Source organism: Callionymus lyra, chromosome 2 (genome assembly GCF_982586985.1).
Source record: "Callionymus lyra chromosome 2, fCalLyr1.hap1.1, whole genome shotgun sequence".
Classification (NCBI taxonomy): Eukaryota; Metazoa; Chordata; class Actinopteri; order Syngnathiformes; family Callionymidae; genus Callionymus; species Callionymus lyra.
This window is the reverse complement of record NC_141819.1, coordinates 12,546,384-12,572,862: the sequence shown is the minus strand read 5'-3', so window position 1 is coordinate 12,572,862 and position 26,479 is coordinate 12,546,384. Positions and strand designations below refer to the sequence as shown.

Below are 26,479 nucleotides of genomic sequence, written 5' to 3'. Positions count from 1 at the left end.
GCTTAAATTGGAGGAAGATGTGTCCAAACAGGGACGACCTAAAGACGAGAGGGTGAGCTCATGGTTGACGGATGATGTAGCGATGAATCTACGATCACGTGTTGTACTTTTATTTAAACAAATATAATATTTAAGATGCAAAATGTTTTTTTTTGTCTCTTTAAACATGACAGAAAAATCACTAATTTTCATTTTGTGAATATACTATTTAGTAAACACAACCAAAAACAAGACTAAATTAAATGATTAATTAATAATTCAAAACAGTTTTTAAATCAATGGTTCAATTGTCCAGTTTTTATGTAATGTCAACAAATTACAGATAGGAACTTTGGACTGTGGGTGGAATTGAGATTAATCAACATAATGAAGTTATTGTGAACGAGAAGAAGATTACATCAACAGAAAATTCAATTTATAAGTCACGGCTGATCTCGGTCTACCTGACTTTAGCCATTAAATAACTAGTATCCGGGCCTAGGGTCGACAACGACATGAGGTTCAAAAGCCAAACTTGTAAAACCTCGAACTCTTTGCAAGTTTACCGTGTCAATAGAAGTATGTTAAAGATGTACGCACTTGTGGAACATTTTCGGAATGTCTCGGTTTTTATGGGTTTTGTGAGGTAATGTTGTGTGTCAGGCATGAGTGAGTCAGGTCATCGTTGAAGATGATGAAGATGATGAAGATGATGCTTGTACTTCTCACTTTTAAAACGCCCTCTGGATCCACTGAGCTCATTGCTGGAGTGACATTCCAAATGCTCAAAAAGGTATTGTCGAAAATAATAAATAAAGGCAACGAAACAGGGTAAAATATTATATATGAGATCTGCAGTAGTTATTTTCTGGTACTATAATTTCTAGTCTAGTAGTATTTCGTATTTAGTAATAATGGTTGGAAAAAGAAGGAATTTGGATAAAAGTAACATTTAAAATCCATCGATTTAACTAGTGATGCTCTGATGAAGCTTCATGAAACAGTGTCATTTTTTTTCGAGTCCACCAGATGGCGGTCTCTGCACTATTTTTCTTTGTTTTGAACAATCCTGTGTCTAATCCTGGGTTTACTCCGGGCGCTCCGTTTTCCTCCCACAGTCCAGAAGCATACAAAGGTTGATTTGTAATTCGGGGAAATTGTCCGTAGGTACCAGTGTGTGTGTGTGTGTGAATGGTTGTGTGTCTTTGTGTGACAGACTGACCTCCTGTCCAGGATGTCCCCCGCCTCTAGCCCGAAGAATCCGGGATAGACTCCACCTCCCCTGTAACTCCCATAAGCGATTAAGCAGTAAAGAAAACAAATGAATCTTCTAATGAAACATCATTTTTAAACTGATGGCGCCACCTACTGATCTCAACATGACACTGTTTCATGAAGCTTCGTCAGCACGTCACTGCAAGTGAAGTATCAACCTCCGACGTCAGCAGAGCAATGACACAACAAGAAACACTCGCCTCGTAAACAAACTATGTTCCATTTCGACTTGGACCTCGTTGCCCTCCTGTCAGTCAAAGCTGGGATTTATTGGCGCTCGACACTGATGTGTGAAACCAGAAGTGACGGCATGCGCGCTCGCTCAACACCTGCCTCTGCCATCGCACATAAATTATCACCTGGAGTGATTTGGAACGCTTGTTATTTTGTTCTGGTGAAGGCGCGTCACGGTGACAGCTCTGATGACGCGCCGCCGATGAGTGATGAGTTCAAGGCTTTATTGTTGTGACTCATGAGCTGGTTCTTGAAGTACGACGACAATGGGAGGTTGTGTCGTGAAGAAAAAGTCACGTCGGCAGGTTTATTTACCTCCAGCTGGAATCAAACCAGGAACCTTTTTCCGCTTAAAACCACATGGAAAGAAAATTTAAACTATAAGAAGAAAAAATCTAGAGAAAAATTTAAAGTCATTATGGTACTACAGAAAGTTTCATGAAAAAAAAGTAAAACCAATTAAACGTTTCTTGTTAAAACCACTATAAGCACTAAGAGCGCGCAGACCTCTGCCAAGCTGCTCATATAAACCAACATTATTCAAGATTCAAGAGTAGCTTTTTCTCGCCAGTACATATAGTTATGCATATGTGGAATTTTTCGTGTTTGTGAACGACTCTGGAATTTGTAACAAAAATTTGAAGGTATAAACAACATGTACAAAATACACAGAAATACAGAAATATTACTAATACTAATAAACACAGTGCAAAAAATGTTTAACCAATAGTCTGTATGTTCTACCCGTGTTGTGTGGGTTTACTCCGGGAACTCCGGTTTCCTCCCACAAAAAAACATACAGAGGTTGATTGATAACCCTGAGGTGTGTGTGAATGGTTGTGTGTCTTTCTGTGACTGGCGTCCTGTCCAGGGTGTCCCCCGCCTCTCGCCCGAAGAATCAGGGATAGACTCCACCACCCCCTAACCCGCATAAGGGATGGCTCTCTGCTGTAGGGAGTTCGGGACGAACAAGTGGGTTGTTTTTTTAAGTAGGTCGGGGGCTGATGTTTTTAAAATTGTACTTTTCAATTGTGAAACACTGATCATGATTTTCAGAAAATATATTTTAAATTACTACCTTTTATTTGAACAGTACACCAAACCAATGCTCCCAACTTGATGTCCCAATCATAGCAGCATCATTTATTAGGACATTATTGACAGAAATGAATCGGAAAACTCTCCCTTTCTTGGATAAAGCCTTTTTCCTTCTGGTATAATAAGGGAATACATTACTTCGAAGACCTATACTGTGATGTTACTTTCAATAGTTATTATAACTTAATGGAAAAACTTAAACTATATTCAAATGATCTTTTCTGATATTTTCAAGTGAGGAATTTTGCTTCAAAAAAGCTTCCCCAATTTCCCCTCATTACCTTCTCAACAACTGACTGACATTCTGGTCACTTTTAAACGCAACAATAAAGGGTATTATTTCTGAAATATACAACAAGATTTTGGTAAACATTAAAGATCTCAAAAGAATGAAAATCGGTGGCAGAGTCGTCGCAAACGTGTGCTCAGCATCTTCATGTACTCGTCCACTTTAAAGCTGTCTATAGGGTCGACTCGAGCGAAGCGAGGCTGTTCAATATTTACCCTGGAGTTGAGAACAGATGTGACGGATGTTCTTAGATCGTCATTTGACACGCGCAGTTCCTGACGATTTCTTTGAAATCTGTTAATCCTTCTTTAAATAGTTTGGCTAACAGATCACAAACTGAAGATCAAATTACCTCCTTAGTAAATGTCATAATGAACAAAACAAGTTAGCATAAGCTGGCTAAGCGATGTCATCATGTTTTCGTTTGATTAAAACTATTAATACGCTTGGTTATATTATCGACGTCGAAAAAGCCTGAGCACATTCTGTTTTCATTCCGGAGCGGCGATGGCCACAAGTCAGGAGCCGTCCTGACACGTCCTCCTGGACAAAACAATCGCTTCCTTTATCAAATCAGCTCTGACACATTTCACCGCCGAGCCGTCATCGTGGAGACGCTGGAGAAAACACCAACTTCCACCGCCATGTGATTCCAATGTTCCCGCTACAGATGTTATTGAGTTACATTTAATCTGATCTAGTTTTTTTTTTTGTGTGCAAAGATGTCGACCTTTTTCGACCGCCCTTTTTTTGGTTTCATCCTAAATTATGTAAGAGAAAAAAAACAACTTGAGTTTATGTAACCCAGTTAATATAACTTTCATGACATTAGTGTAACTGCCAAGATGTTACAATGGCCTCACTTTGAATGACTGAATATTGAATTGAAAACTTCAAAGCGCTCTCTGTGAAAGAACTGTGGAACTGGTTCCACTGGGTGGAGGATCTGCGTTTCCACTCGTCATGTCTGATCATGAACCTCTGTGTGAGGCAATCCCTGAGTTACCGGGAAAATCAGGTTTTTACGACGTGAAGTGTGTGTGGATACACAGCTCAGAGGCCCGGGTGTGATTGACACACTATCCATGTCATGTTCAAGTGTTTATTTTGTGTTGGTAATTCTCAAGTTAAACAGAACCGTGAGGCCCCGTGAGGACGTTTGCCTGATGTGACATCATTTTATTTTTTTTATGACTTTTAAAACACATGTTAAATCCATTACACCTGTACTTTTTTATGTTTCCTATTATAAAAATATTATAAAAATATTTCATTTTTTGTTTTTCCTGTGTTGTTCTCAGTATTATCTTGACCTTTAAAGTATATATTTTATTGAATATTGTTTTGATTGTTTAAGCGCTTTGTGACCCTGGTCTGGAAAAGCACTATATAAATACAAATGACTTACTTACTTTTATTTAAATGTTTCTTTGTGCCCTTTTTCTTGTTTAAAAAACACACACAACTTTAATAAAAGGTTTTGAAAATGTACAACAAACATTTTTTTTTATCAGTATTTGTTCTGTAAATGATTTAAGAATTAAAACTTGGAATATAAATTCATCTTAAAATACTTTTAGAGACATGACTTCCCCCCTCCCTGACCCTCACACCTGCTCACGCTCTTGTGCAATGTCTCTGCTTGTTTGTGCTTGAGTGTTGCGGAAGATATTACTCACCATGTAGTCACACACTCACAAGGGTGACAGGGATCGACTTTCACATTTCCTCCTGACTCTAAGTCACTCACTAGCGCCACCAAGTGAGAGTTAAATATTCCTAAATGTAAAATTAAGGAGGACATTGCCACCGAATTGACTGAAGATTATTGAAATGACTATTTTATGTTTTTGTTTTCAAATCTAAAAGCACAGATTCGTTTTTTTGTTTGCTCACATATTTATGAGGAGCAATACATTCTTACAAAAATATCTAAAGTGGAGGAGAAAAGGTCTAAATCAAAAACCCTACAGTGATATTTAAAAAACTAGTATTATAATGATGCGTTCATGAAACAGTGTCATGTTGTTTAGAGGTCAGTAGGTGGCGCTATCAGTTTAAAGTTGATTTTTCGTTAGAACAGTTGTTCAAAACAAAGGAAAATAGTGCAGAGACCGCCATCTAGTGGACTCTGAAAACAGTGACACTGTTTCATGAAGCTTGATCAGGTCATCACTAGTAATGAATAAGATAAATATAAACAAAATAAGATACTTTCTACATGATCTTTGACCTCATCCTCGAGGGCCACATTAATACAGTTGCCCATATTTCATATTTAGCGTCAGTGAGCAAGTTTTAATCAAAACAATACAACAGCATTGGAAAAACATAAATAAATATATATACTAAAATAAAAATAATAATATACAAATAAAGCACTATATTTTATAAACAAAAAAATCCAAATACAAAAACACAGATTCATAAAATGTTTTTTTTTAACAGCTTGTTTAATTTAAAATATAACATTATTTGTTGGTTTACAAAAAAAGGATGTACATCTGGACATTTTTCTTATTGAAAACATAACCAAACACAAGATTTAAGTATCTTTACAACAGCAACAACAATAATAGTAATAACAATCATAATTGTATGCTCAAATGTTATATTAGAAGGATCAAAATCCCTTCGATATAAGTTTCGCTTTACCGTTAGACTTAATTTCTTTTGTATTTGTTATTTGAGTATTAAAATAACCATTCATTGATAACATGGAATATCATCTGTAAACTGTCTTATAAAACAAGAAAGAAGATGAATGATCACAATAAAGTTCTACCTTACCTTACCTTACAAGATCTACAGAATAAAAATGTATTTTTCTTCTCTGATGAAAGTAGCTCTGATAACAAAAAGAAGAGCGTTCAGATTATTTACAAAATTACCCTTTTGACCTACTTTTAATGGAGGTTTGGCTGTAGGAACTTGTGGTGGGAAATGCCAACAGCAAAAGAACATATCATTAAAAAGAAAATTACAGACATGTCTTCGTAGAGACATGCTTACAGCTAGTGTTCCTTTAGAAATCAGATAATTGATTTCATTTTGGAGTGGCGCCATTCTTGAGGCGCCTCTGCCTGTGAGGACGTATTTTTATTCACATACTTATATAGATTATACTATATAGTAAATTGATGAAAGTCTGTTGAAGGCGCCACAGAATAACTGCCTTGGTGCTTGATTCTGTTTTTATATTGTCTCCTTTTATGTGTTATTACTTATTTAATTATTTTATTCTGTACTGCCACCACAAAGAAAATCCTATGTTGTGTTTAAAAGAGTCTTAAGAAGGACTTCAACTTTTGTCTCTATATAGATATTTTAAAACGTAATGCTTTGATGACTTTAGTGGCTGAAATCACAAAATTATAACAAGTTCACAGATGTTTATTGTGTCAGTGCTTTGTTAGGGAAGAACATTTTTGTCCTGAAAGTTAAACGCGATCAATGGCGATTTATCAAGACACAAAAGATTCAACAAAATCTATATTTTTTAAATATATTTTTTATAAACGTTTAGGATGCGAGCGTTGGCGGAATCTCACCAGCAGGGGGCGTCATTCACCAGAGCTTGTTGTGCAGACCCCCGTCTTTCTAAACGCGCGTTTAATTCAAAATGTTCTTATCGATTACTTATTTTACCGAATGGAAAAGTCGCCATTAAAAAAAACAAAAAAAACAAACAATATGGGATCGAAGGATAAAAACACGATTCGATGTGGTTGAGTTCGGTGGGCGGGGCTAAGCTCCACACCTCCGCCCCGTCACTCAAGAGTCATGCGGCCTCCACTGTTGTGATTCTCGGCTCGGGCGGGCGGAGCAGCCATGGCGGAGAGCTGGAAGTCCGGCTAGTTGCCTTCAGGAACCGCCTTATTCTTGGCATTGTTGTTTCTTCTTTCACCGCGTGGATCGAGAGCTGGCAACGGTGGCGTCTATGTACGGAACGCGGTTCTGTGCGGATGACATGGAGGAGGAGGAAGAGACGGAGGAGCGCAGGTGAGTGACCGGCGAGTGCTGTCAAGAAACCCCCCTCAGAATTCCCCTTAAAAATAACAAAAAAACACTCGGATTCGACGCGATAACACTCGTCAAAAATACGCTTTCCTCCAGAGATGACCGCTTTAAAAGATTAGGTCTTACAGAAGCTAACCCGAGCTAAGCTAGGCTAACGTGTAACGCTCCGTTTTACAATTTAACAAACAAAAAACGTTTTAAAAAGTAACAAAATGTGATAAATGTCTGCCAGGAATCATATAAAGTTGTCGGTACCGATTATAAAACTTCCCAAATGTCGCTGACCTCCTGCTGAGCTTCCTGATGCTAACGGCTAATGCTAGCTGTCAAGTGAAATTATTAACAGGCGAATCAAAACAACGACGATATAAAAAAATGTGTGTCACGTTAATATATAACATTAATATGGTTAATCTATAACAAGACACCTAATGTGTTACTAAGAGCTATGGAGCCATGTGAACAAGTGTGTTAACTACAGAAGAAAATGTGATAACACTATCAATTTAATAGGAAAGTGAGAGTCAATTCCTGCTGATAAGTGAATTTATCTGGTTCAACTAGAATATTGACACTTCTCGGAATACGCCTGTTATTTTCAGCATAGCTGCTTATTTCCTGGAAGTTTATTAATAATAATATTACATTTGATTAAGGGTGCCTTTCTGGAAACTTGAGGAGGATGTATTTCAAACATCAAAATACTTTAAAACGACTTAAGTACATCCCGTTTGTTTTGTAGGTTATTTGTCCCTGTGCTACCGGATAATATTTACGTAAATAACAGATCTTGTGACGCCGTTGCTGCTCAGCAGTTTTACAAAACACACAAGTAAACATGGATCTCATAGCTCCTTGTTACTCAGTACAAATATTTAAAGTATAGGACAATTGTTTCATAAGTTTTACTTCTTAAAAAAAACAATTCTGTTGCATACAATAAAGTGTCACTCGCATACATCAGCACATTTTTAACCTCTTCCTCATTCCTCAAGCTTCTGTCCTAACTATTCCTCTTTGTCTCCCCCCCCCCCCCAAGGCGGGAGCACTGGAAGCTACTGTCCAGTCTGAAGACCACAGTGGAAGGCCTCTTGTCTACCAACAACCCCAACGTGTGGTCGAGGTATGGAGGTCTGCAGCGGCTGCACAAGGACATGAACAACATCCTCAGCCATGGGCTGAAGAACGAGCAGGTCAGGACTCAGACAAGCTGATTATGCTGTGGCTGTGTTTCTCCTTTTGCTGCGACGAGATTACTGATAAGCTTCACTGCAATTTCCTGCCAACTCTGCAGGTCAATGTTTTCGACTCTTGACGGTTGTTTCGTCAAACAACATCATTTACATGTGTTAAAGGTTAAAATGTACAAATGTTTGTTCTTTTCGAGAAGGTGTAAAAGCGACAGGTCATCTAAAATTCTAACTTTTTCTACTCACCCTCATGTCGACTAAGGGTTGGGATTATTTTCAGAGTAATCTTTCATAGACAAAAATGTTTATTCATTTTAATGTAGCGACTGGAGCTCAGTCGTCTTCATCTTCATCCAAAAAGACACTTAAAAACATCCAAATACCTCCATACTGCTCGTCCTTTACGTCCCTCTTGTATTGAAGCCTCAACGAAAGGAATTGTAACGAAAACATTTTTACAAGTCTGTATTTTATATTTGCAGAATTTATAGAATTACAAGAGATACAGACAGAAGGTACTCTGGGTAAATATCGCGCGCGCTTTCAGAGTACACACAGTCTGCTGTCTACACTGGAAACGCTCGTGATATTCGATACAAGTGGGACATTACAGACAACAACAGTATGGAGGTATTTGGATGTTTTTAAGTTTCTTTTTGGACGAAGATGAAGACGAAGAGAGGAACAGATTACTCTGAAAATAAACCCAACCCTTAGTCGACATGAGGGTGAATAGAAAATAAGTGACGTTTGAAATTTGGGCGAACTATCACTTTAAATAAAGCAATTCCTGGTTTTGTTTTCAACATGACGACAACGTTGGACTGAATTTATATTATTCATATTGATCAATAAACCAGAAACTTTGTAGTTACAGTTTTAACTAGATGCATATTGACCTGTTTTTTACTTCCTTTTGTGTTCATGTCCCTATTTCTTTTGCTTCCGGTATTTGAAATAAACATTTTTTTTGTAAAAACATACATTTATTTAATATGTCCACTAAAAAAACCCCCAGAGAACACCCTAACCTCAATCATATGGTATCTACTTTAAATTTACACTAGTGTTACTTCCTCCATGAAGTATACAAATGAATGTAATCCATGTAGTTTAGATAAATATCTGTTTTTCAAATCTAAGTATGATCTGTTGTCCACTAAATCTCCATGTTTGGATATTGGTCTCATTCAGATACTTCAGGAAAGGTCTTCATACATTTTTTTTCTTTTAAATGTATTTGTAAAAGTCAGTGTAATTGTACTACATTACTTTGCTTGTACGAAACAAGTTTAAATGAAACTGTTGGTTTTTGTGGTTACCAGGATAGTTACTCACTATGCAAAGTTTCGGTTGGGATTTTGATAAATAACATTTCCTTCATTTCTAGGATTAACTTGGTAGTTAAACAAAACATTTTAATTGTGTTTCAGGTTTACTACAAGCAGAGAGACTACTGGCCATTCGTCTGGTGTGTCCGTTATATAAGTCCAAATCTTGCTTCACATGTTGAACAGGTGAGTTTCTTCGGGTTTATTTTAGGTTTTTGCATCTGATCATTTCACAAAATGAGTTAACTTTATAAACATAAAATCTTTAAACACAGATTAAACGCTGAAAAATGAAAATAATTATAAAAAATTATAAAATTTTATAAAGAAGGGGAGAACAAGTGTGGACAAAGGGCTAAAAACTTACGTTTAAATTTAAATGATTACAAAGACACATCCTCCACATCATACAGGATGACATTCTACGTCTGACGATGGTCATTTCTTTTGCTCTGTCAACAGTTCAGGCACCTGGAGCCGGTGCTGAGCAGTGGCATGAAGGGTGCCGGCGAAAGCTACAAGGCTGAGCGCTGGTTACTTCAGAGCTTACAAGTTCACATGTTGTCCGCTCAGCTAAAACCGTTACTCAAGCACCTGAGTAATACAAGGAAATACTACAATGGTGAGTCTCTGACCCGTGTAGAGGAGATCTCTACATTTCAGTTCCTTATTTCCTCCCCTAAATATATCTTGGTGTTCTTTCGTTCATATCCTCTGCTCTGACTCATATCTTTGTGTTTGCTTGAAGATGAAGCTTTCCTGCTCAGCGAGCCCCACGTCACTGCCATGTTCCAGTGTCTGGAAGCTGTGGAGCAGAATAATCCAAAACTCTTAGCCCAAGTGGACACTGTAGGGGTGAGTGTTTCCTGTAAAGATGTCCAGTTAAATCACTAAATATACCACCTCATTTAATGAACTACTGAAGACCAAATAGATTAATAAAAAAACATTTTTTTCACTGATTGAGGAAGGAGGGAGAGAAGTGATAAAGTCTATAGTATTTCATGTATTTATTGTTAAAATAAGCACTTTTTTTTGTCTATAAATTGACTAGAGTTGTTGCAAAATGTTGCTCAATATTCGATGCCGCCCATGTGACCTCACAACAACTCAAACTTTTTGTGTAAACATTCCACCTACACCTATTTAAGATTACAACTGACTCAACGGTAACGACAACCGATTTCTGGTTATCTAGCAAAGTCATTTTGATGAGCCTTTTTAAATATACTTAAGGGTAACTATTGCGTTGATTTAAGTGCCTCTTTAATTGATCTTGGACATAATCTTAAGCCCCGCACTCTTTTTTCTGGAGAGGCAATCTTGTTAACATTACCACACTCACTCTGCTGTGATTGGTCAAACATCAAGGTGGGTCAATGCGCGTCAACAACCCCGAAAGTCTTGACGTCCGAGGGACTCGTTTTATAAACAAAGTGGGGTGTGATTATAGCTGGCTGGAGAAGGAGTGAAGCCATTATTACGTCATAATGGACTCCGCTCCTGTAACCTCTTGTTCGCCCAGATTTGAGATTAACTTTATAAAGTAATACGTTTAAAACATGGTCATGATGAGGGACTTACTAAATCTTGGAGAGGAAGACTTCAACAGTTGAAATGTGTGAGTCAAGAGAGTTAGAGTTTCACATTAGTTGATCTTTAAGAAACGTTTGCGTAACTTTGAAAACGACTGATTAAAGTCTGAAATTGAACCTGAATCATGTGATACAGGCTGTTTTCATCTGAAGTGTAAATATTCTTTACCTTATTTAACCTTCTGACCAATTATTTCCTCTTCAATCCTCAGTTGTCACCACTGAAGGGTCCTCCGTGTCTGGGTTTGTTCAAAAGCCAGAGTATGTGTGTGTTGCCAGTGTCCAACACGGCTTTCAGGAATGCCGACACCGCGTTAAAAAAGGAATCTCTGAATCGTAGATTCACTTCGTCCAATACCTCTCTCCGAGAGGCGACGAATTCAAAGTGTGACAAGTCGACCCTTGTTACCTCCCAAAGTGTCGACATAGGTAAGAACAACAAGCTCATGTTTCTTGTAACAGTTTAACACTTCTGAAGATGGCATGTAGAAATAATAAATCTTTGTTTCTTAATGTCGTCAACATAAGATACAAAACATTACACATTAAATCCAATCGTAGGGTTATAATGGTAATCAGTATACTTTTGGTGGGAATTTGAAAATGTAAAATTTGTGTGCTTAATATTTTGTCTGTGGTTTCCAGTGTCTCGAATGGTATAATCGGAGAGACTTTATTCTCTCAGCGGTTATTTATAAGTGATCCGAGGGGGGGTAAAGTCTGTGAATGTGCTACTGTCTGTTCATGAATAGACCGACTGACTAAAAGTGAATAGAATAGAAACTTGCATGACTGGTGAATGACAAACCCGCGGTGCTATCCGCAACAATTTAACCTTTTATTAATGACCTTGTCGCAGCCTACAGGCTGACATGTTTATTTAAAATTACTCCTTGAAGGTTTACCCTGAATTCAAACTGAATCTGTAAGTAGAGATGGTGTTTGCTCTTGGGAAGAACTAGGAGTCCTCAAACACAGACCCAATTCAGAGAGGATTCATTTTAAAAAATGTCTTGAGGGAATAACTGGATAATGTATAATGTATAATATGTAGTGAGAGTGTGGGTGGCGTGATCATGAGTCTCAGTCAAACCATGCTGTGCTCAAACTGAATAGTAAAAGGCAGAAGTTTAGCAGTAAGTTTTATTATTATAATTTTTTTCTTTTTCATATTTAAACGGTTGTTCTTGTTGTTGTTGTCCTTCATAAGAGTCACGATAATGTTCTGCCGCATTTTTAGAATGAAACAAAAAGTAGTTTCTCACAGAACATTTTCTTCATTTTACAACCATAACATTGAAATAAACCCTGATGTCTGGAAGTGTATTAGTGGCATCAGAATATTGACATGGATGAGTATGGCTCTGTGACACCAGCATTTTATATAACATGTTAAAGGCTTTGAATGATAAAGTATTGAATTTAAAAGGCTAGGTTAAAAGTTAAATTTAGAAAATGTATTATTGGTAAATATTCGAAAAAAATGCAAGAAAAACCCAATATTCTTTTTTAACATATAAATTATTGAATACAATAATTAAATAAATATAATCAATATACAAATGATTGAATTAAATAAAAAGGTTAAGCTTTCCATTCACAACTAGTTATACTCTGTTCAATAAAAATAATTAAACCTTTCGATATAGAAACTATTAAATTAAATGATTCAATTAAAAAAGAAATTCAACCTTTCAATATACCAATTATTTAATTAAATAAAAAAATTATTGCTACCAAACCTTTCCAAGTTTAAAGTTTCTAAATTCAACCATTCAATATTGTGATGACACTGATCTACTTCTATACTGGTCACAAACCATTATTGCAACTGCAAGTTTTATTCTAAATTTGATTTAAAAAGGTCTTGTATTTCTAAATGTAATTACTACAATTTTTTTCTTATATGTTGTATTTTGACTTCAACATGAGTTTGTTACGTTACAGTGTCGACTTCACCATCCAGCAGCGATGGCCCCCCATGGGTGTGCATTTCCAACTCCTTGGAGACTAAGCAAGGAGTGACGCCACCTCAGGGGCCCATGACGGTCCCTACTATTTCGCTGCCGGAGGCTTCTCCTAATGCTGCCCCCGACACCGTTGACTGTGGCGAGGGCGAGTACGACGATGGCCCGGAGTACTTGGCCATCGGCAACCTCGGACAGCGTAGCCGCTGTCAATCCCAAAGCTCCACGCTGAGCAGTGACCAGGGTAACCAAAAAGGACGGTTTCTGGATCAGAATTTCCTCGTTGAGCCGCTAGCAAGAAGATCTTCTTGCTCGGAGGTCCAGAACGGTCCCGGTCGGAAACCCAAAGGGCACACCCGGTCCTTCTCTGACACTAATGTCAATCAAAAACTCAGGAGTGGTGAGTAAATAGTAGTTTCTGCATCTGTTTTACTTAAAACTCCATTTATTTTCACGTTATTACCTCCTTCTAGACGTCTTCTGTCTTATTGCTGTTGTAGCAAAGTTGTACTTAAGCCTTTTTAAATTCTGACGTAGGCCTTTAACATGAAATTGCTGAATTAATAGCTGGTATGATCCCCACAAAAGGACAGTCAAACTGTTCAGTCTGTCAGTTACAATGTGAGAATAGCTTCTGCAGGCTGTGACCCCGTCTTGCAGAGACAGGTAGTGGATGAATTATGAAATATTTAGAAATGATTCTCAAAAGAAAGTATGTCGTCCATCCAAAGAGACTTGTACAAACAAGACAAGTACAGCATGTTCCTCAGCGATTCAAAAAAACTAGCTTTCACATTAAGTAATTTACAACCATATTTTGTAACCGACTATGCTGGATATTGGTAGTGCAGTTTCACACTATTTGGTGTGAGATTGCGTTTGCGAACGTCATGCTAGAAAAGCAAACCATATCCTGTTGTCTTCTGTGGTTAACTTGTCTGAAGCTGTTCCACCCTGATAAAACATTTCCTTGTCTATATGAAGAAAAGTAAAACAACTTAAAATCAATTTGCATTGCTTTATGTTATTTGGCTGCTGATGCAAAACTTTTTTTTTTTTTCAATGATCCTGTGTGTCCTAATGTTGTCTCTGTTTTAAGAAATTTAAAGTCAACTTTTGACTGCATATTCTTGCAGTAAATAACTTTTTTTTTTTTTTTTTACTCAAACATTATAGAGACTTTGCTGGGATGCCAAGAGTAGACAAGCAAGTTATTCAGAATAGATGAGTCAAATCATAGCTCTGTATTTAAATTTTGTTACACCCTGTTTTACATGCGAGTGTTGAGTCAGAGTTTCTGGTCCTGAACTTATTACTGTTGCTACCTCATGTCCCTGAGCAATGCTACTACTTGTTTAAAGCATAGTGACTTAACTGTTTGACTTGTTCACAACAAGGCTATGGACTATTAACCCCTCAAACGCACAAATGCTACCTCCATGTTTTCTTTACTGTCTGTGTGAGCGTTTTCAATATTCTCTGAGCGCCAGCCCTCTTGGCTGATGCAGTTGGTGGCTGGAAAAAAAACAATCTTGCATCGAGGGGTAAAGGTCACTTGTTAATCAGTATCTCTCCACACAGATTTGTGTTAAAAGACTTGACACTTTGTCTGTAGTATGCACAAAGGGATAGCTCTCCCAAAATTCAAATTTCACTCATTTTCTACTCGCCCTCATGTCGTCTAAGGGTTGGGATTTTTTTTTCATAGTAATCTGTTCCTTTTTAGAATTTTAGACATTTTCATTTTAATGTAGCGACTGTAGCCGTCTTTGTCTTCGTCCAAAAAGACACTTGAAAACATCCAAATACATCCATTCTTCTCGTCTGCAACGTCCCTCTTCTGTTGAAGCCTCGACATGAGGAATGGTTCTGGAAAAATAATTAAACAAGTCTATATTTTAAACTTGTTTTTAGCAGAAGATCATTGGCCATAAGCCTAAATCTTGAACACTGACATGTGCTACTTGATTTAATGAGTAAACTTTGTAGCTGGAGCTGAGAGACCTGGAGCTTCCACTTAAACAAGATTTAAAATATATATTTATTTTGATTTTGTGTATTTAAGTATGTCGATGCTTCAATACAAGAGGGACGTTACAGAAAAGCAGTATGGAGGTATTTGGATGTTTTTAAGTGTCTTTTTGGACGAAGATGAAGAGAACTGAGCTGCAGTCGCTACATTAAAATGAACAAACATTTTTGGCTATAACTCTTAAAAGGAACAGATTACTCTGAATATAATCATAACCCTTGAGAAGAAAATGAGATTTAAATTTTGGGTGAACTATCACTTTAATTGCTTCTCTCTGATTTATCTGCAAACACCTTCATCGTTTCTTAACTTTCTTTCCCTCTAACCTTTGATCTCTATTCCCACTATTTTCGCAAAAGGAAGCAACCGGCCGAAAATCGCCGTAATAATGGAAGATCCTTTGGCAGGTTGGCAGTGCGGCTCCAACTGTACTCCATCATCTCCTTCCCCCACCACCTTCTTTTGTTACTGCATGCAGACAAACTTCCTCATGCCCTTGTCATCCAAAGATTGAACATAAGCAATCATTTTTCTTCAAATGTCAAAGCGTTTTGCACGTTAAAAAAAAAAAGCATTTCAAGTTATTTTTATCCTCATTTATTTCAATGAACGTGGAACATCACTGTGTTGTGAACTATGTTCATCGTTTGTTCTGTTTGCATCTACAAGATCATGGCATTATTTCTTCTTGTTAGCCTATGCGTGATAAATGCACTCATCCAGGTCTTCTTTTTTGGCTAGAATCGGCCGACAGCGATTGCTGTATGAAGGACTACGGCCCGTTCTCGGCCCATCAGCACAGCGACTCCAGCACTTCTAGCTCCCTGTATATGGAGTCGAGTGAGTAGTGCAGCAGAAACATGGTCACAGAAAAGCTGGTTCATTAGAAGTGTTTGGCTTTTGGCCTGACAATGTTAATTGTAATTAAAAATATATAGATAGTTTTAGCATGAACACACATTTACTTATTAAAAAATGAAATAAATGGGCTGGAAAGATGATTCATATAAAAGTAAAAGTTGCACTGATGTCGTTCCTCCAGGTGGATCACAGTGCAGAAGCCATTCAGATGGAATGTTCAGACGGCCTTCAGAGGGTCAGAGTCTCATCAGTTACTTGTCGGAGCAGGACTTTGGCAGCTGCGCTGACCTGGAGAAGGTGACTCTCCTCGTTCACATCCTTCAGTCGAGCACACTCATCCCTTGCTCATGTACCGTCCACTTCTTGTTTCCCGTAGGAGAACGCACACTTCAGCATCTCGGAGTCCCTCATTGCAGCTATAGAGCTCATGAAGTGCAACCTGCGTAGGCAGCAGGAAGAAGGGGACGACGAAGGAGACAGCGACTGCGAGATTCAACAGCTCAAACAGAAAATACGCATAAGAAGACAGCAGATCCGCCGCAGCCGCGTACCAGCCTGCACGGCAAACCAGCATCGTAAGTGTTGTCCCTTCATGGCCTGTGAAGCTGTGACCAAACTCGGTCAAGGATTGTGTTCTCTATTTGGAAAAGAAAACCTCGGATTTAGGATTCTAGATCAATTCTGAGCATATTGGATTCTGTTCGTCATAGTCCTGGGTTGAAGCAGCGGGTCTTGGTGTCCTTCTCAAACTTACGAACAACTTTCAAAAGCATCAATTAGAACCTGTCGTCACAGGTGGAACTCACTGTTTTCTCACCATAACTGTTGCAAGAGATTGTTAGCCTTATACATAATGGCTCCAATTCTTACACAACCTGTAATAACCAGACCAAAAAGTGTTTCCTATGATTTTTTTAACCAGTTGCTGGAAGTGAGTATAGAGCGGTATTTAAGAACCAGTGATGTGTTGTTGCCTCTATTGTTGAATATCAATTAAAAAACATTTTTTTTTATAAACTTCTCATGTTTAACATATTTTAAATTAAATCACCAATTAAATATTGTGTGTCACTTGTTTAATTAAATTTTTTTTTCTCCTTGATTGCAGTTTACCACTCCACTGACAGCGGTGGGTCCAGGAGAAGCTCCCAGGACTCGTACCAGGGACTGTCCGATTCTGGCTCGGCTGAGGAAGTGGAAGAGTGTGAACTGCAAGGTAGAAGTTGGAGGGAAAAAAGAAGTTCAACTATTTTCTTTAATTCTTTTATCATCTTCTCTGTTTTGAGTTCTGCCTTCATCTGACCAATCATGTCTGCTGCATTTCACAATCCAACATTTCTGAGTTTATGGGCTTTAGTTTATTAACACTGTTTATTAAAAGTTTGGTTATTACACCTTAAAATGTATCTAATTTACAACATAAAATATGGCCTGGTTTTGGTGAATAACTTCGATCTTCTGTCCGATTACTCCACACGTTGGTTTGGGGCTTGGTGTGTCTTATTGTGAATCGCTACCTTTTCTAAATTCAAATCTTAATAATCCATCTGCATGCTCTGTTCGTCAATGGCACACTTAAGTATTTTGATGACTGCTTGTATTTCACTGTTGTGGCTGAGGTAAATGGTACGTTTGAAATGTTTCTCCTCGTGGTGACGGTGGTGCTGAGTGTTCAGTTTCTATCTCTCAGATGGCTGCGGGGCTGCGTCCCTGCTGGCGGTGTCTCGGAATGGTCTCTCCCTGTCACTCGCCTCCCTGTTCTCAGGTATATGTGGGCGAGGTTTCAACTGGCGTGTGTGTGTGTGTGGAAGTTTGGACCGAGAAAAGCCTGATTGCTCAACTCCAAACTGAACATAACTGCCTGCCAAATTGAAAAAGTTGAACTCTAGTTGAAAGCTGCAAATGCTCTACTCTAATAAAGATTCAAACGCATAATAAAATGCATTTCTCTACCCTGACTTTATATCGCATTGAACAGTATTAGATCTTAGTTTACATAACCAAATTCTCCTTCTTCAAATCTCATTAAGCTACTTGTTCAAAGTATTCTGTAGGGTTTTTACTAAGCTTTAGACAAATACTGGTAACTTTCATTTCAAATACCAGGCGGGTGTGTTTCATTTTGGAGTCGAGCCGGTTGCTTCCTCTCCGTGTTGATCCGTACATGTTTGTCCTTGTTGCTCAACTCTTCAGCGTCTGTTTGATTCAATGATTTTGATTCTGTTTGAAATCTGTGGAACCTCTTACCGACATTATTTAACAACTTCAACGATCAAGTTGTCATCCATCCTCCCATTATTATGTTTGCTTTCATCATGACATACAGCTTCTTTTTTTTATCCAGTGTCGTCCTGTGAACTTAAATTAATTGCTATGACAATGAACATCACTCCGTTCAGTGTCATTTGCAAAGTTACTGTATATCTTTAAAGCCAAAAATGTCACATTTGTTAGAAGCTTTTGTACATTTGCTTCAATCTAAATGGAGTTTGGGCAATTAGATTTATCAAGAGTTCACACTATGTACTGTTGTGACCAGCTGTCAAACATAGAAAAAAAAGGACAAAAAGTACAAATTGCACTTTTATTTCTTATATAATTTATTTCCCAATTAATTAAAGTATTATATAAAAACTATTCAAAAAAACATTTAAACATCTTTTAAAATATCTTTTAATATTAAAAAATATAACTTTGAGGGTTAAAACTAATACATGAATAATATGTGATATGTCATGGGCCACATAAACACAGTCAAAGGTTTAATAATAATTTTTAAAAAGTACAGTGCATGACTTGATCGGGTCCCATTTGAACTCACACTTCTGCTTTTTGTCGACCAGATGCAGACATTAAACGTAGCGTTGGCTCCAGCAGCAGATCCTTCCTCAGCTCAGAGTCCATGTGAGTAGCTTTGAAACACGTTCATTATAAAAAGAACATGTTTTATGTATTTGACACCTGAAATTAGAAGTATTCAAAGATAATACATTGAAATAAAAATTAAGCCAGGTCAAATCATTAAAGATATTGTTTCACGTTTTCAGAACTCCCTCGTTTCTTCAGTCCAACTCTGCCGAGTCGGTAGCCATGGGTTTGCTGCGGCAGTTCGAGGGGATGCAGCTTCCTGCAGCCTCCGAGCTCGACTGGCTGGTCCCAGAACATGACGCTCCACAGAAGGTGTTTGTTTTTAGCTGCGTCACTCAAACGATGTTCGTCATGACTAACTCTTTTCCGTGTCTGTAATTTCGTAGTTGTTACCAATTCCGGATTCTCTGCCAATCTCACCCGACGACGGCGAGAACGCCGACATCTACAGACTCAGGATTCGGGTCAGAGGGAACCTAGAGTGGGCTCCACCGCGCCCGCAAATCATCTTCAACATACATTCCCCACCCAAGTATGCACTTTTGTATTCATTAACACTGACCTGTGAGAGCTATAATGAAGGGTTTTGGAAATAACTGCTAGTTGCCCTCAAAAGTTTACATTACGCTCAACAGCTTAGTTCATATATTTGCTTTATTAGCTCATCAGCTACGCAAGAACAAAGGCAAATAGTGACACATTTTATAAATAACAACTCTCTATACGCTTAGTAATGACAAGACAAAATACTAAAATGTTTCAACCGTCGTTAACAAGGTTGTTAAAAACATTCAATTATATAAAGGATGTACGACAAAAACATTTCTGCTCATTCTACCTTAGACGTTTTAAAGTACACACATTTGTTTGGTGTAGCCAAAAATAGAACATTTTAATTTATTAAACCTTAGTCTGTATTATTTAAGGTTAAAGATTATTAAAATTATTTTGTTTTTGCTCCAATAATCACATTTACATTTTTGTTGTAGAAGGAAAATGGTTGTGGCTAAACAGAACTACCGCTGTGCCGGCTGTGGGACTCGTGTAGATCCAGGTATTGGTTTCAATATTTACAAACTAAACTCAATATTTAATGTTCACATTGACATTTATGTAGTCCCGGCTAATGCACTTTTAAAAACGTTGTCGTATTCTTCATTATTTCCTTTCGACAGACTACATTAAGAGGCTTCGGTACTGCGAGTATATCGGCCGCTACTTCTGCCAGTGCTGCCACGAAAACTCCCAGGTTGTTGTTCCCGCTCGAGTCCTGATGAAGTGGGACTTTAGCAAGTACTATGTCAGCAACTTTGCCCGCGACCTGCTGAGCAAGATAGCCGGTGACCCGCTGTTCAACCCCAACGACATCAACAGCAGCCTCTACAAGAAGATCAAGAATTTGGAGTCCGTACGGGTGAGGGATAAAAAGCTCATTTTATATTTTTATTGATAAGTTAGACCTTCCAAAAAAAATGTAATTTAAAGAAACGTGAAATCTGTTTATTATTCATTAACTTGGAAGTCCCTGGTCTGGAAAAGCGCTCTACAAATATATATAAATGACTTACTTACTAACAGTAATAGGAAGTAAATCTGCTTTAAAACCTTTTTAACAACACTTTTATTACATTGTAAAGCTTTTAACTACTTGTTCCCTGCCCACCAATTTCTTAAAATACATTAAATGCTACTTTATACTCCCACCGTCTTCTATGAACTCTTTTTTGTGTTGCCAAATAGGTGTTTTCTTATTCTAAATTAAAAGTCATAGAGCGTAGTTATAAAGAAATGATTTTGCAAGTAACTGTAGTTTTAAATGAGGAACTATAAGTTTTTCACTCAAAAGATGTTGTTTTGTTCTTTGCTACGGAAATGAGTCAGTCTGTCTAGTAAAGGCAGTTCCTTTTAATATAGTTTCTATTTTCTCATCAAGGTTCTAAGAAGGCAGCTGTTCCACATGAAGAATCTCTTCAAGACCTGTCGCTTTGCAAAAGAGTAAGCTGTTTTATTTCCCATAAGCTCATTTTGAAGGTGTCACTCATTTTTGTGATCATGCCTGAAGGGTTTTGGACCAGTTCGACACTCTACCGGGTCACCTGACAGACGACCTTCACCTGTTCTCCCTCAACGACCTCACAGCCGTACGCAACGGTGACCTGGCCCCCCGGATGAAAGAGCTGCTCAAATGTGGTACCGTGCACGTAGCAGGTTGTGTGGTAAGACGTCCAGACTTATAACTATAATCTATACCCTCAGATGCGCTAGATGACCTCAGATTGACCTTTTATAGAACAAAAAAACTATTGGGGGCTAAGATAACACTTGGATTTAATATTTAGTGTCTCACTGTAACATGCAAGAGTTTAAGGAGGGTAAGGGTTGCGACAGGAAAGGAAACGGCGTGATTTTTGACCGACGCCGTTGTGTAGGACAATCTCAACACTTCCTAAAATTCCAAAAACGACTAAAATACATCCAAATACTATCTGCCAATTTTGACTATTGTTATAGTTGTATGTTTAAAGTGAGAATTTACACAAACACAATGAAGAATTTGGATCATAAAAACACCTTTTCCTGATTTTCTTAAAAGCTATATGTGGTTTTCTACCTACACTTGTTCTACTTTGTGATAGTCACATATGCTACACACCTTTCTGTGATAAGTAATTAAAATGAACCCAAAGAAATAAATGTATTGTATTTATTAACCTTTAATAATATGCTTCCAAAAAGCTCAAAGTCCTTCTCAATCTTAAATACCAGGAGCTAGATAAGGGGACAAATGTTGGCTCGATGTGTCCCTGGTTAGGGGGTCACAGATGGAAAAACTTGCCTTAAAATTGCCTTTAAAGTAACTCTCGAGTCCTATTTAAGCTTTTTTTTTTCACAAGTTGGTATGTTTTCAACATGAAACTGGCTTTTAGTAAACAAACTAACATTTTCCATTTCATCCAACGTGTCTTCTTGTCGCCCGCAGCTGTGCCAGGCGAAGGGTTTTGTGTGCGAGTTCTGCGGAAACGACAAAGACATAATCTTCCCCTTTCAACTCAGCAAGTGCCAGCGCTGTGAAGGTGAGCCTTCTCTGCTCATGGCGGGCCTGGCCGGCCCCCGAAACCCCTCTCGCAGACCCTCCGTCACGATCGGCTGGAAAGACTGGAAGATCCCCAGAACGCGTAACTTGGCCAGGGCGCTCTCTCAGGACAGGCGGGCGGGCGAGGGAGGGGAGGACGTGGGGCTAATATGGAGGCAGGAGGAGGAGGAGGACGAGGCCATCCGGGAGGACAGGTCGTCGCTACGTTTAAGGGCTTACTGCAGGTGGGCGGGGCAAGAGGAAGGCGAGGCGGCGAACACAGAGAAAGAGGTCGAGAAGGTCGAGGACCAGAGTGCTGAGGAGTTGAGCAACAGCAACAGCAGCAGTGAGGGGAGGGAGAGCAGCAACGCAGGAAAGGAAAAGTTAGATCTACTGAAGGTTCTTCACATCGACCGACTGAAGAACATCCTGAAAAAAGAGCGCAACAGCGAGAGCGAGACCTGCAGCAGCAGGGAGAGTCCGGAGGAGACGGACGAGGCGGCGCAGGGCAGGAAGGGAAGGAGGATGTCGGCGTTTGCAAGTCTGGGGAAAGGTTTTCTCAAGAGACATCAGGCCGAGTGGGTTAAAGCTGAGGCGAAACCAGATGAAACCAGGGATGAGTGCAAAACGCCGCTGCTGGAGGAGGAGGAGGGCGAAAGGGCTCCGAAACAGGAATCTGACGAAGAAAGATTCCCGGGAATGAAAGTGCTGAAGCAAAAGCTGTCAGCGGTTTCTATCGGAAGAGAGTGCGGCCAGGGTGACGGGCCGGGGGGGGAGGAGGAGGAGGAGGATGAGGATGAGGAGGAGGAGGAGGAGGAGGAGGGAGGGAGCAGTGGGAACAGTGAAGAGGAAGAGCAGGAGAGTAAATCCAGAATCAACTGGAGGGCTCGGAAAACTCGGAAAGCCTTGAGGCTGAGCAGAGGCAGGCAGAAGAAAGAGCGGAAGAAAGACGAAGCGGAGGCGACAAAGTAGATCCAACGTTTTGATTTGAATCAAATTACTTGAACGTCCAAACCCCTGCTGTTTTTATTTATTTAAATATTATGACTTTTGTGTTGAATATGACTTATTTATGCATCACATTTCTTATTAGTTTTTAATCTTTCCTTCCTCTACACTATTTAGTCAAATTCAAATGATGAAGTTTGACTCTTAGGGTTGATTAGTTTAAGTTGTGTAAAAAAAAATCAAAACTATGCATAATATTTAATTTAATTAATTTTAATTTATATTGACAAGACACTAAAAATAAAACAACGATTTTTACAAACGTTTTAATTTTATTTGTAATTTTCACCTGGACATAAGCGAACAATCTTTACAAAGCAGGTTAATAATTGCCGACGTATCTCGATAAACTTTGATCCAGTCGCAACATTTCCATTTAACTTCCTCCATCGTGTTTTTACTTTAATTCATTTTCTCCCCTCGAGTCTTCTCGCCGTTTCTCAGTTTCTCATCCCGTCTCCAGCTTCTCTCTCTACTAACCCCGAGGGCATCTTACTTTTGTTTTAACGTCTGGACTTTTTACGGCGCCGTTCATTTCAATGTCGACCGCTGAATGTTTTGTTGTGTTATTTAAGTTCCATTTCATGTTCTCATGAAATAAAACATTGTTTTAAATTTAAGTTTCCTGTCATTTTCATCCAATCATTTTTATTATTTTAAAACCCAGACGTGAGACCGGCCTCGCCTCGGCAGGATGAGTCTGAACTGGTTTTTTTTTTTAAGGTGTGGTTTTTTGTTTCCCCCCCGGGTTCCTTCTCACCTGCTCCCTCCTCCCACCTGCTCCGCTGCCTCCGACTGCGACTCCTTATATACGCTCCTGCTCCTCCGGCCTTCCCTCTTGACGCGCTCTGATTGGCCGACGACCGGTCGGACCGGTTTCCCCCTTTTTTTTTTGTTTGTCTTGGTTTAAGGGAATCCTCTTTTGTTGTCTGACGTTCACTCTCCTTTCTCTCTTTTCTCGCCAGAGTGTCACGCCTGTTACCACCGCAACTGCTTCCGGGCCGGGAAAGAGTGTCCGCGGTGTCAGCGGCTGGCCGAGCGCCGGGAGAGGATGGCCAGGAGGAACATGGAGGAGCAAGAGGACGAGGGAGGTGGGAACTGAACAACAACAACAACAAAAAACACATTGCGACCACCTTTTCCTTTTTTCTTCCAAAAAACTCCTCTCGTTCGGAATATACCTTTTTGTCGTCCGACCGCGAACCCGATGCTTCAGGGTCACATGATCATAATGTCATCATTGACTCGAGCACAGAGATGAGCCCTTTAACACACACACTCACACTTTATCTTTTGTTCACACGCGATTTTTTTTAGATGACGACGATTTGACGGTCGTAACGGCTTGAATTTCCGCATGTTTTTTTTTTTATTTTTTACTTATCACTGACCTTCAGTCTTCACGTGAGATAACGACAATCTACCCCCGGGTCGATTTATCGCTTCAATGATCTCAGATTAATGTTTTATTCACCCGCACTTCTCGTTTTAGGATTTTTTTTTTTATTGCCGCAAATGTGCCTGTTGACCGATGACATGTAGAGGTTGAATGTGTTTGAGCGCCCGAGTTAAAAACCGAGGAAAACTGTTTTAAAGAGCTTTATGTGTGCGTGTGAGTTTGTGTGTGTGTGTGCGTGTCCAAACTGCTGTACATGCACAATTGTTTGCACCAGCCTAATGAGCACTTGCCTCTTTTTTTTTTTTCTAATGTTGAGTTTGTTGCACAGATTCATTAGGTCGATGGAGGAGGAGGGTCGTGATGTCACTTGTTGCGAAACATTGTTTGTTCACTGTTGGAAATAAAGCGCACTGAGATTGCACAACTGGATGAAAGATTTCAGTCCAAGACTCACTTACACTTGGGTTGAAATGTTTTTAATCCTTTTCCTTCCGTTTTCATTTTCAAAGATTTTTTTGTTTTTTTTACTCATTTTGATTTCAGCATTTAACAGCAAATCAGACAGCGCCCCCGTGTGGTAGGACGGCATGCTTCGATGCAGTGGGTCTGATTTTTGAAGGTATCATTTTCAAGCAAACCTTCGAGACCGAGACTCAAAAACTAAATTCTTATTTTGTTATTTTGCACTTTCAATATTCTGGCTTAAATTAGAAAGTTTAATGTCATAAAGTCACAATTTTGATGTAAAAAAACTCAAACTTTCTAGTCAGAGGTCAAGAGTTTCCTCAAAATTGCATGATCTGAGCCTTAAAAAACAGATTTTCTAGTCAGAGATTTGGACATTTTAAGGCCAGGAAGTTTAATTTATAACTGTGACAGTCTTGAGTTTAGACGCCTGCAAGTCTCTGAAACAAGAAGCAGTCAGAATCTTCAAGAAGTCAGGTAAAGTGTTACTAGATTACAGAAAATACTTTTCTTTACACAAAAAAGAAAACTCATTTTATTTTTGAATTAGAAATGTAATGACTTCAACTTTCTAGATGTATATTTTATGTCTATTTAGACACTTATCATACAAGGTTTCTAGAAATTGTACTTTTTTCCTTGAAAACAATCAATAATTATGATTAAATGTGACTCGTCTATTGTACCTTTAACTATTGAATAATCATTCCTGAGATCATAACTTTTGAAGTTTTCTTCTGCTTGTTCTCACTGAAGTTTTGTTTTATATAGATAAGTTAATTCATAGATAATATAGAGAGATTGTGTTTAACTGATCTAATCTAAGCTTGTAAGAATTTTAGTGTTAAAAATGATTACATGAAAATGAAACTCGTTCAGAAGGAAAATGTCTTTGACCTCAATGTCCACCTCAGACTGAATCAGCTGCAACATGAAATATCTCCAATGTCAGAGTTTTGTCTCGTCCTAAGAACAGAAACGGTCGAAACAATATTTGTCTCGACGACAGACTCACGGACGACTCACCTTGAGCAATAACTGTTAACCGTTTTCAACCTCAAGACGAAGGAGTCGAGTATTTGCTCTAACAATCGGCTGCTTTTGAAACGTTCCCTGCAAGGGCAGCTCGCACGTCCGTCCCTGTGTTGCCTTCAACGAGGAGTTTGAAAAAGCACTATAACGTTTGTTTTTAAGACGTGTACAGATGTAAAATGATGATTCTAATGATTGTTATTTGTGTTGTTTTGATTTATGACGATAACAATAAAAGACTGCCCAGACTGTTGAATGTTGCCTTTGTGTGTGTGTTTGAATGTGTTATTTGTCAATGCTGTTTTAAAAAAAAACTTTCGACAGGAGATTGGAAAATCAAAATCAGACGCCTTTCCAAGATACACAAATCAATTAGAACAAAATCAATTTCTCTTATTTTGAGCCACTGATGGATGCTGAATCCTTAATTTGTAGATTTGTAGATTGTATCATCTTGTTCTTTCTCTTTATTTCTCTTTGTCCTTATTTTATTTTTATATATTTTTATGTATAATTGCTGTATTGCTGTGGCTAATTGGAAAAAAACAATTTAAGATCAATAAAGTTCTACCTACCTAATTATAACGCTTTAAAACCCACAGTTGACATTAGTATGTTTATTTTCAACCATTGTTGTCACAATATTAAAACGTCAGTAGATTAGATAGACTATTAATCACTAGAATCTCCCTCGGAAATTGGGTTTTCCAGTTCACAGCAGACGATAGTTTCATTAAAAACAAGAACAAAGAGCAAATAAAAG

The 26,479-nt window shown here is 38.5% G+C and overlaps 1 protein-coding gene across 3 annotated transcripts; it reads left to right on the top strand.

Moving 5' to 3' along the window:
- Nucleotides 1-6,671: 6,671 nt before the first annotated feature.
- On the top strand, nucleotides 6,672-25,972 carry rubcn (rubicon autophagy regulator). 3 transcript variants are annotated; one of them, XM_087783545.1, is made up of 21 exons: nucleotides 6,672-6,877; nucleotides 7,935-8,088; nucleotides 9,519-9,602; nucleotides 9,879-10,038; nucleotides 10,165-10,271; nucleotides 11,224-11,440; nucleotides 12,959-13,378; nucleotides 15,752-15,850; nucleotides 16,053-16,168; nucleotides 16,248-16,446; nucleotides 16,980-17,087; nucleotides 17,562-17,636; nucleotides 18,715-18,775; nucleotides 18,919-19,051; nucleotides 19,126-19,271; nucleotides 19,729-19,793; nucleotides 19,915-20,153; nucleotides 20,673-20,734; nucleotides 20,802-20,955; nucleotides 21,720-21,813; nucleotides 23,786-25,972. In XM_087783545.1, exons 1-21 carry the CDS (start codon nucleotides 6,816-6,818, stop codon nucleotides 23,920-23,922), a joined length of 2,892 nt encoding a protein of 963 aa, XP_087639671.1. In that variant the 5' UTR covers nucleotides 6,672-6,815; the 3' UTR covers nucleotides 23,923-25,972. The 3 variants fall into 3 exon arrangements, with proteins under 3 accessions (XP_087639671.1, XP_087639672.1, XP_087639670.1); XM_087783546.1 differs by lacking the exon at nucleotides 17,562-17,636; XM_087783544.1 differs by lacking the exon at nucleotides 23,786-25,972 and having other exon boundaries at nucleotides 21,720-23,435.
- Nucleotides 25,973-26,479: the final 507 nt, after the last annotated feature.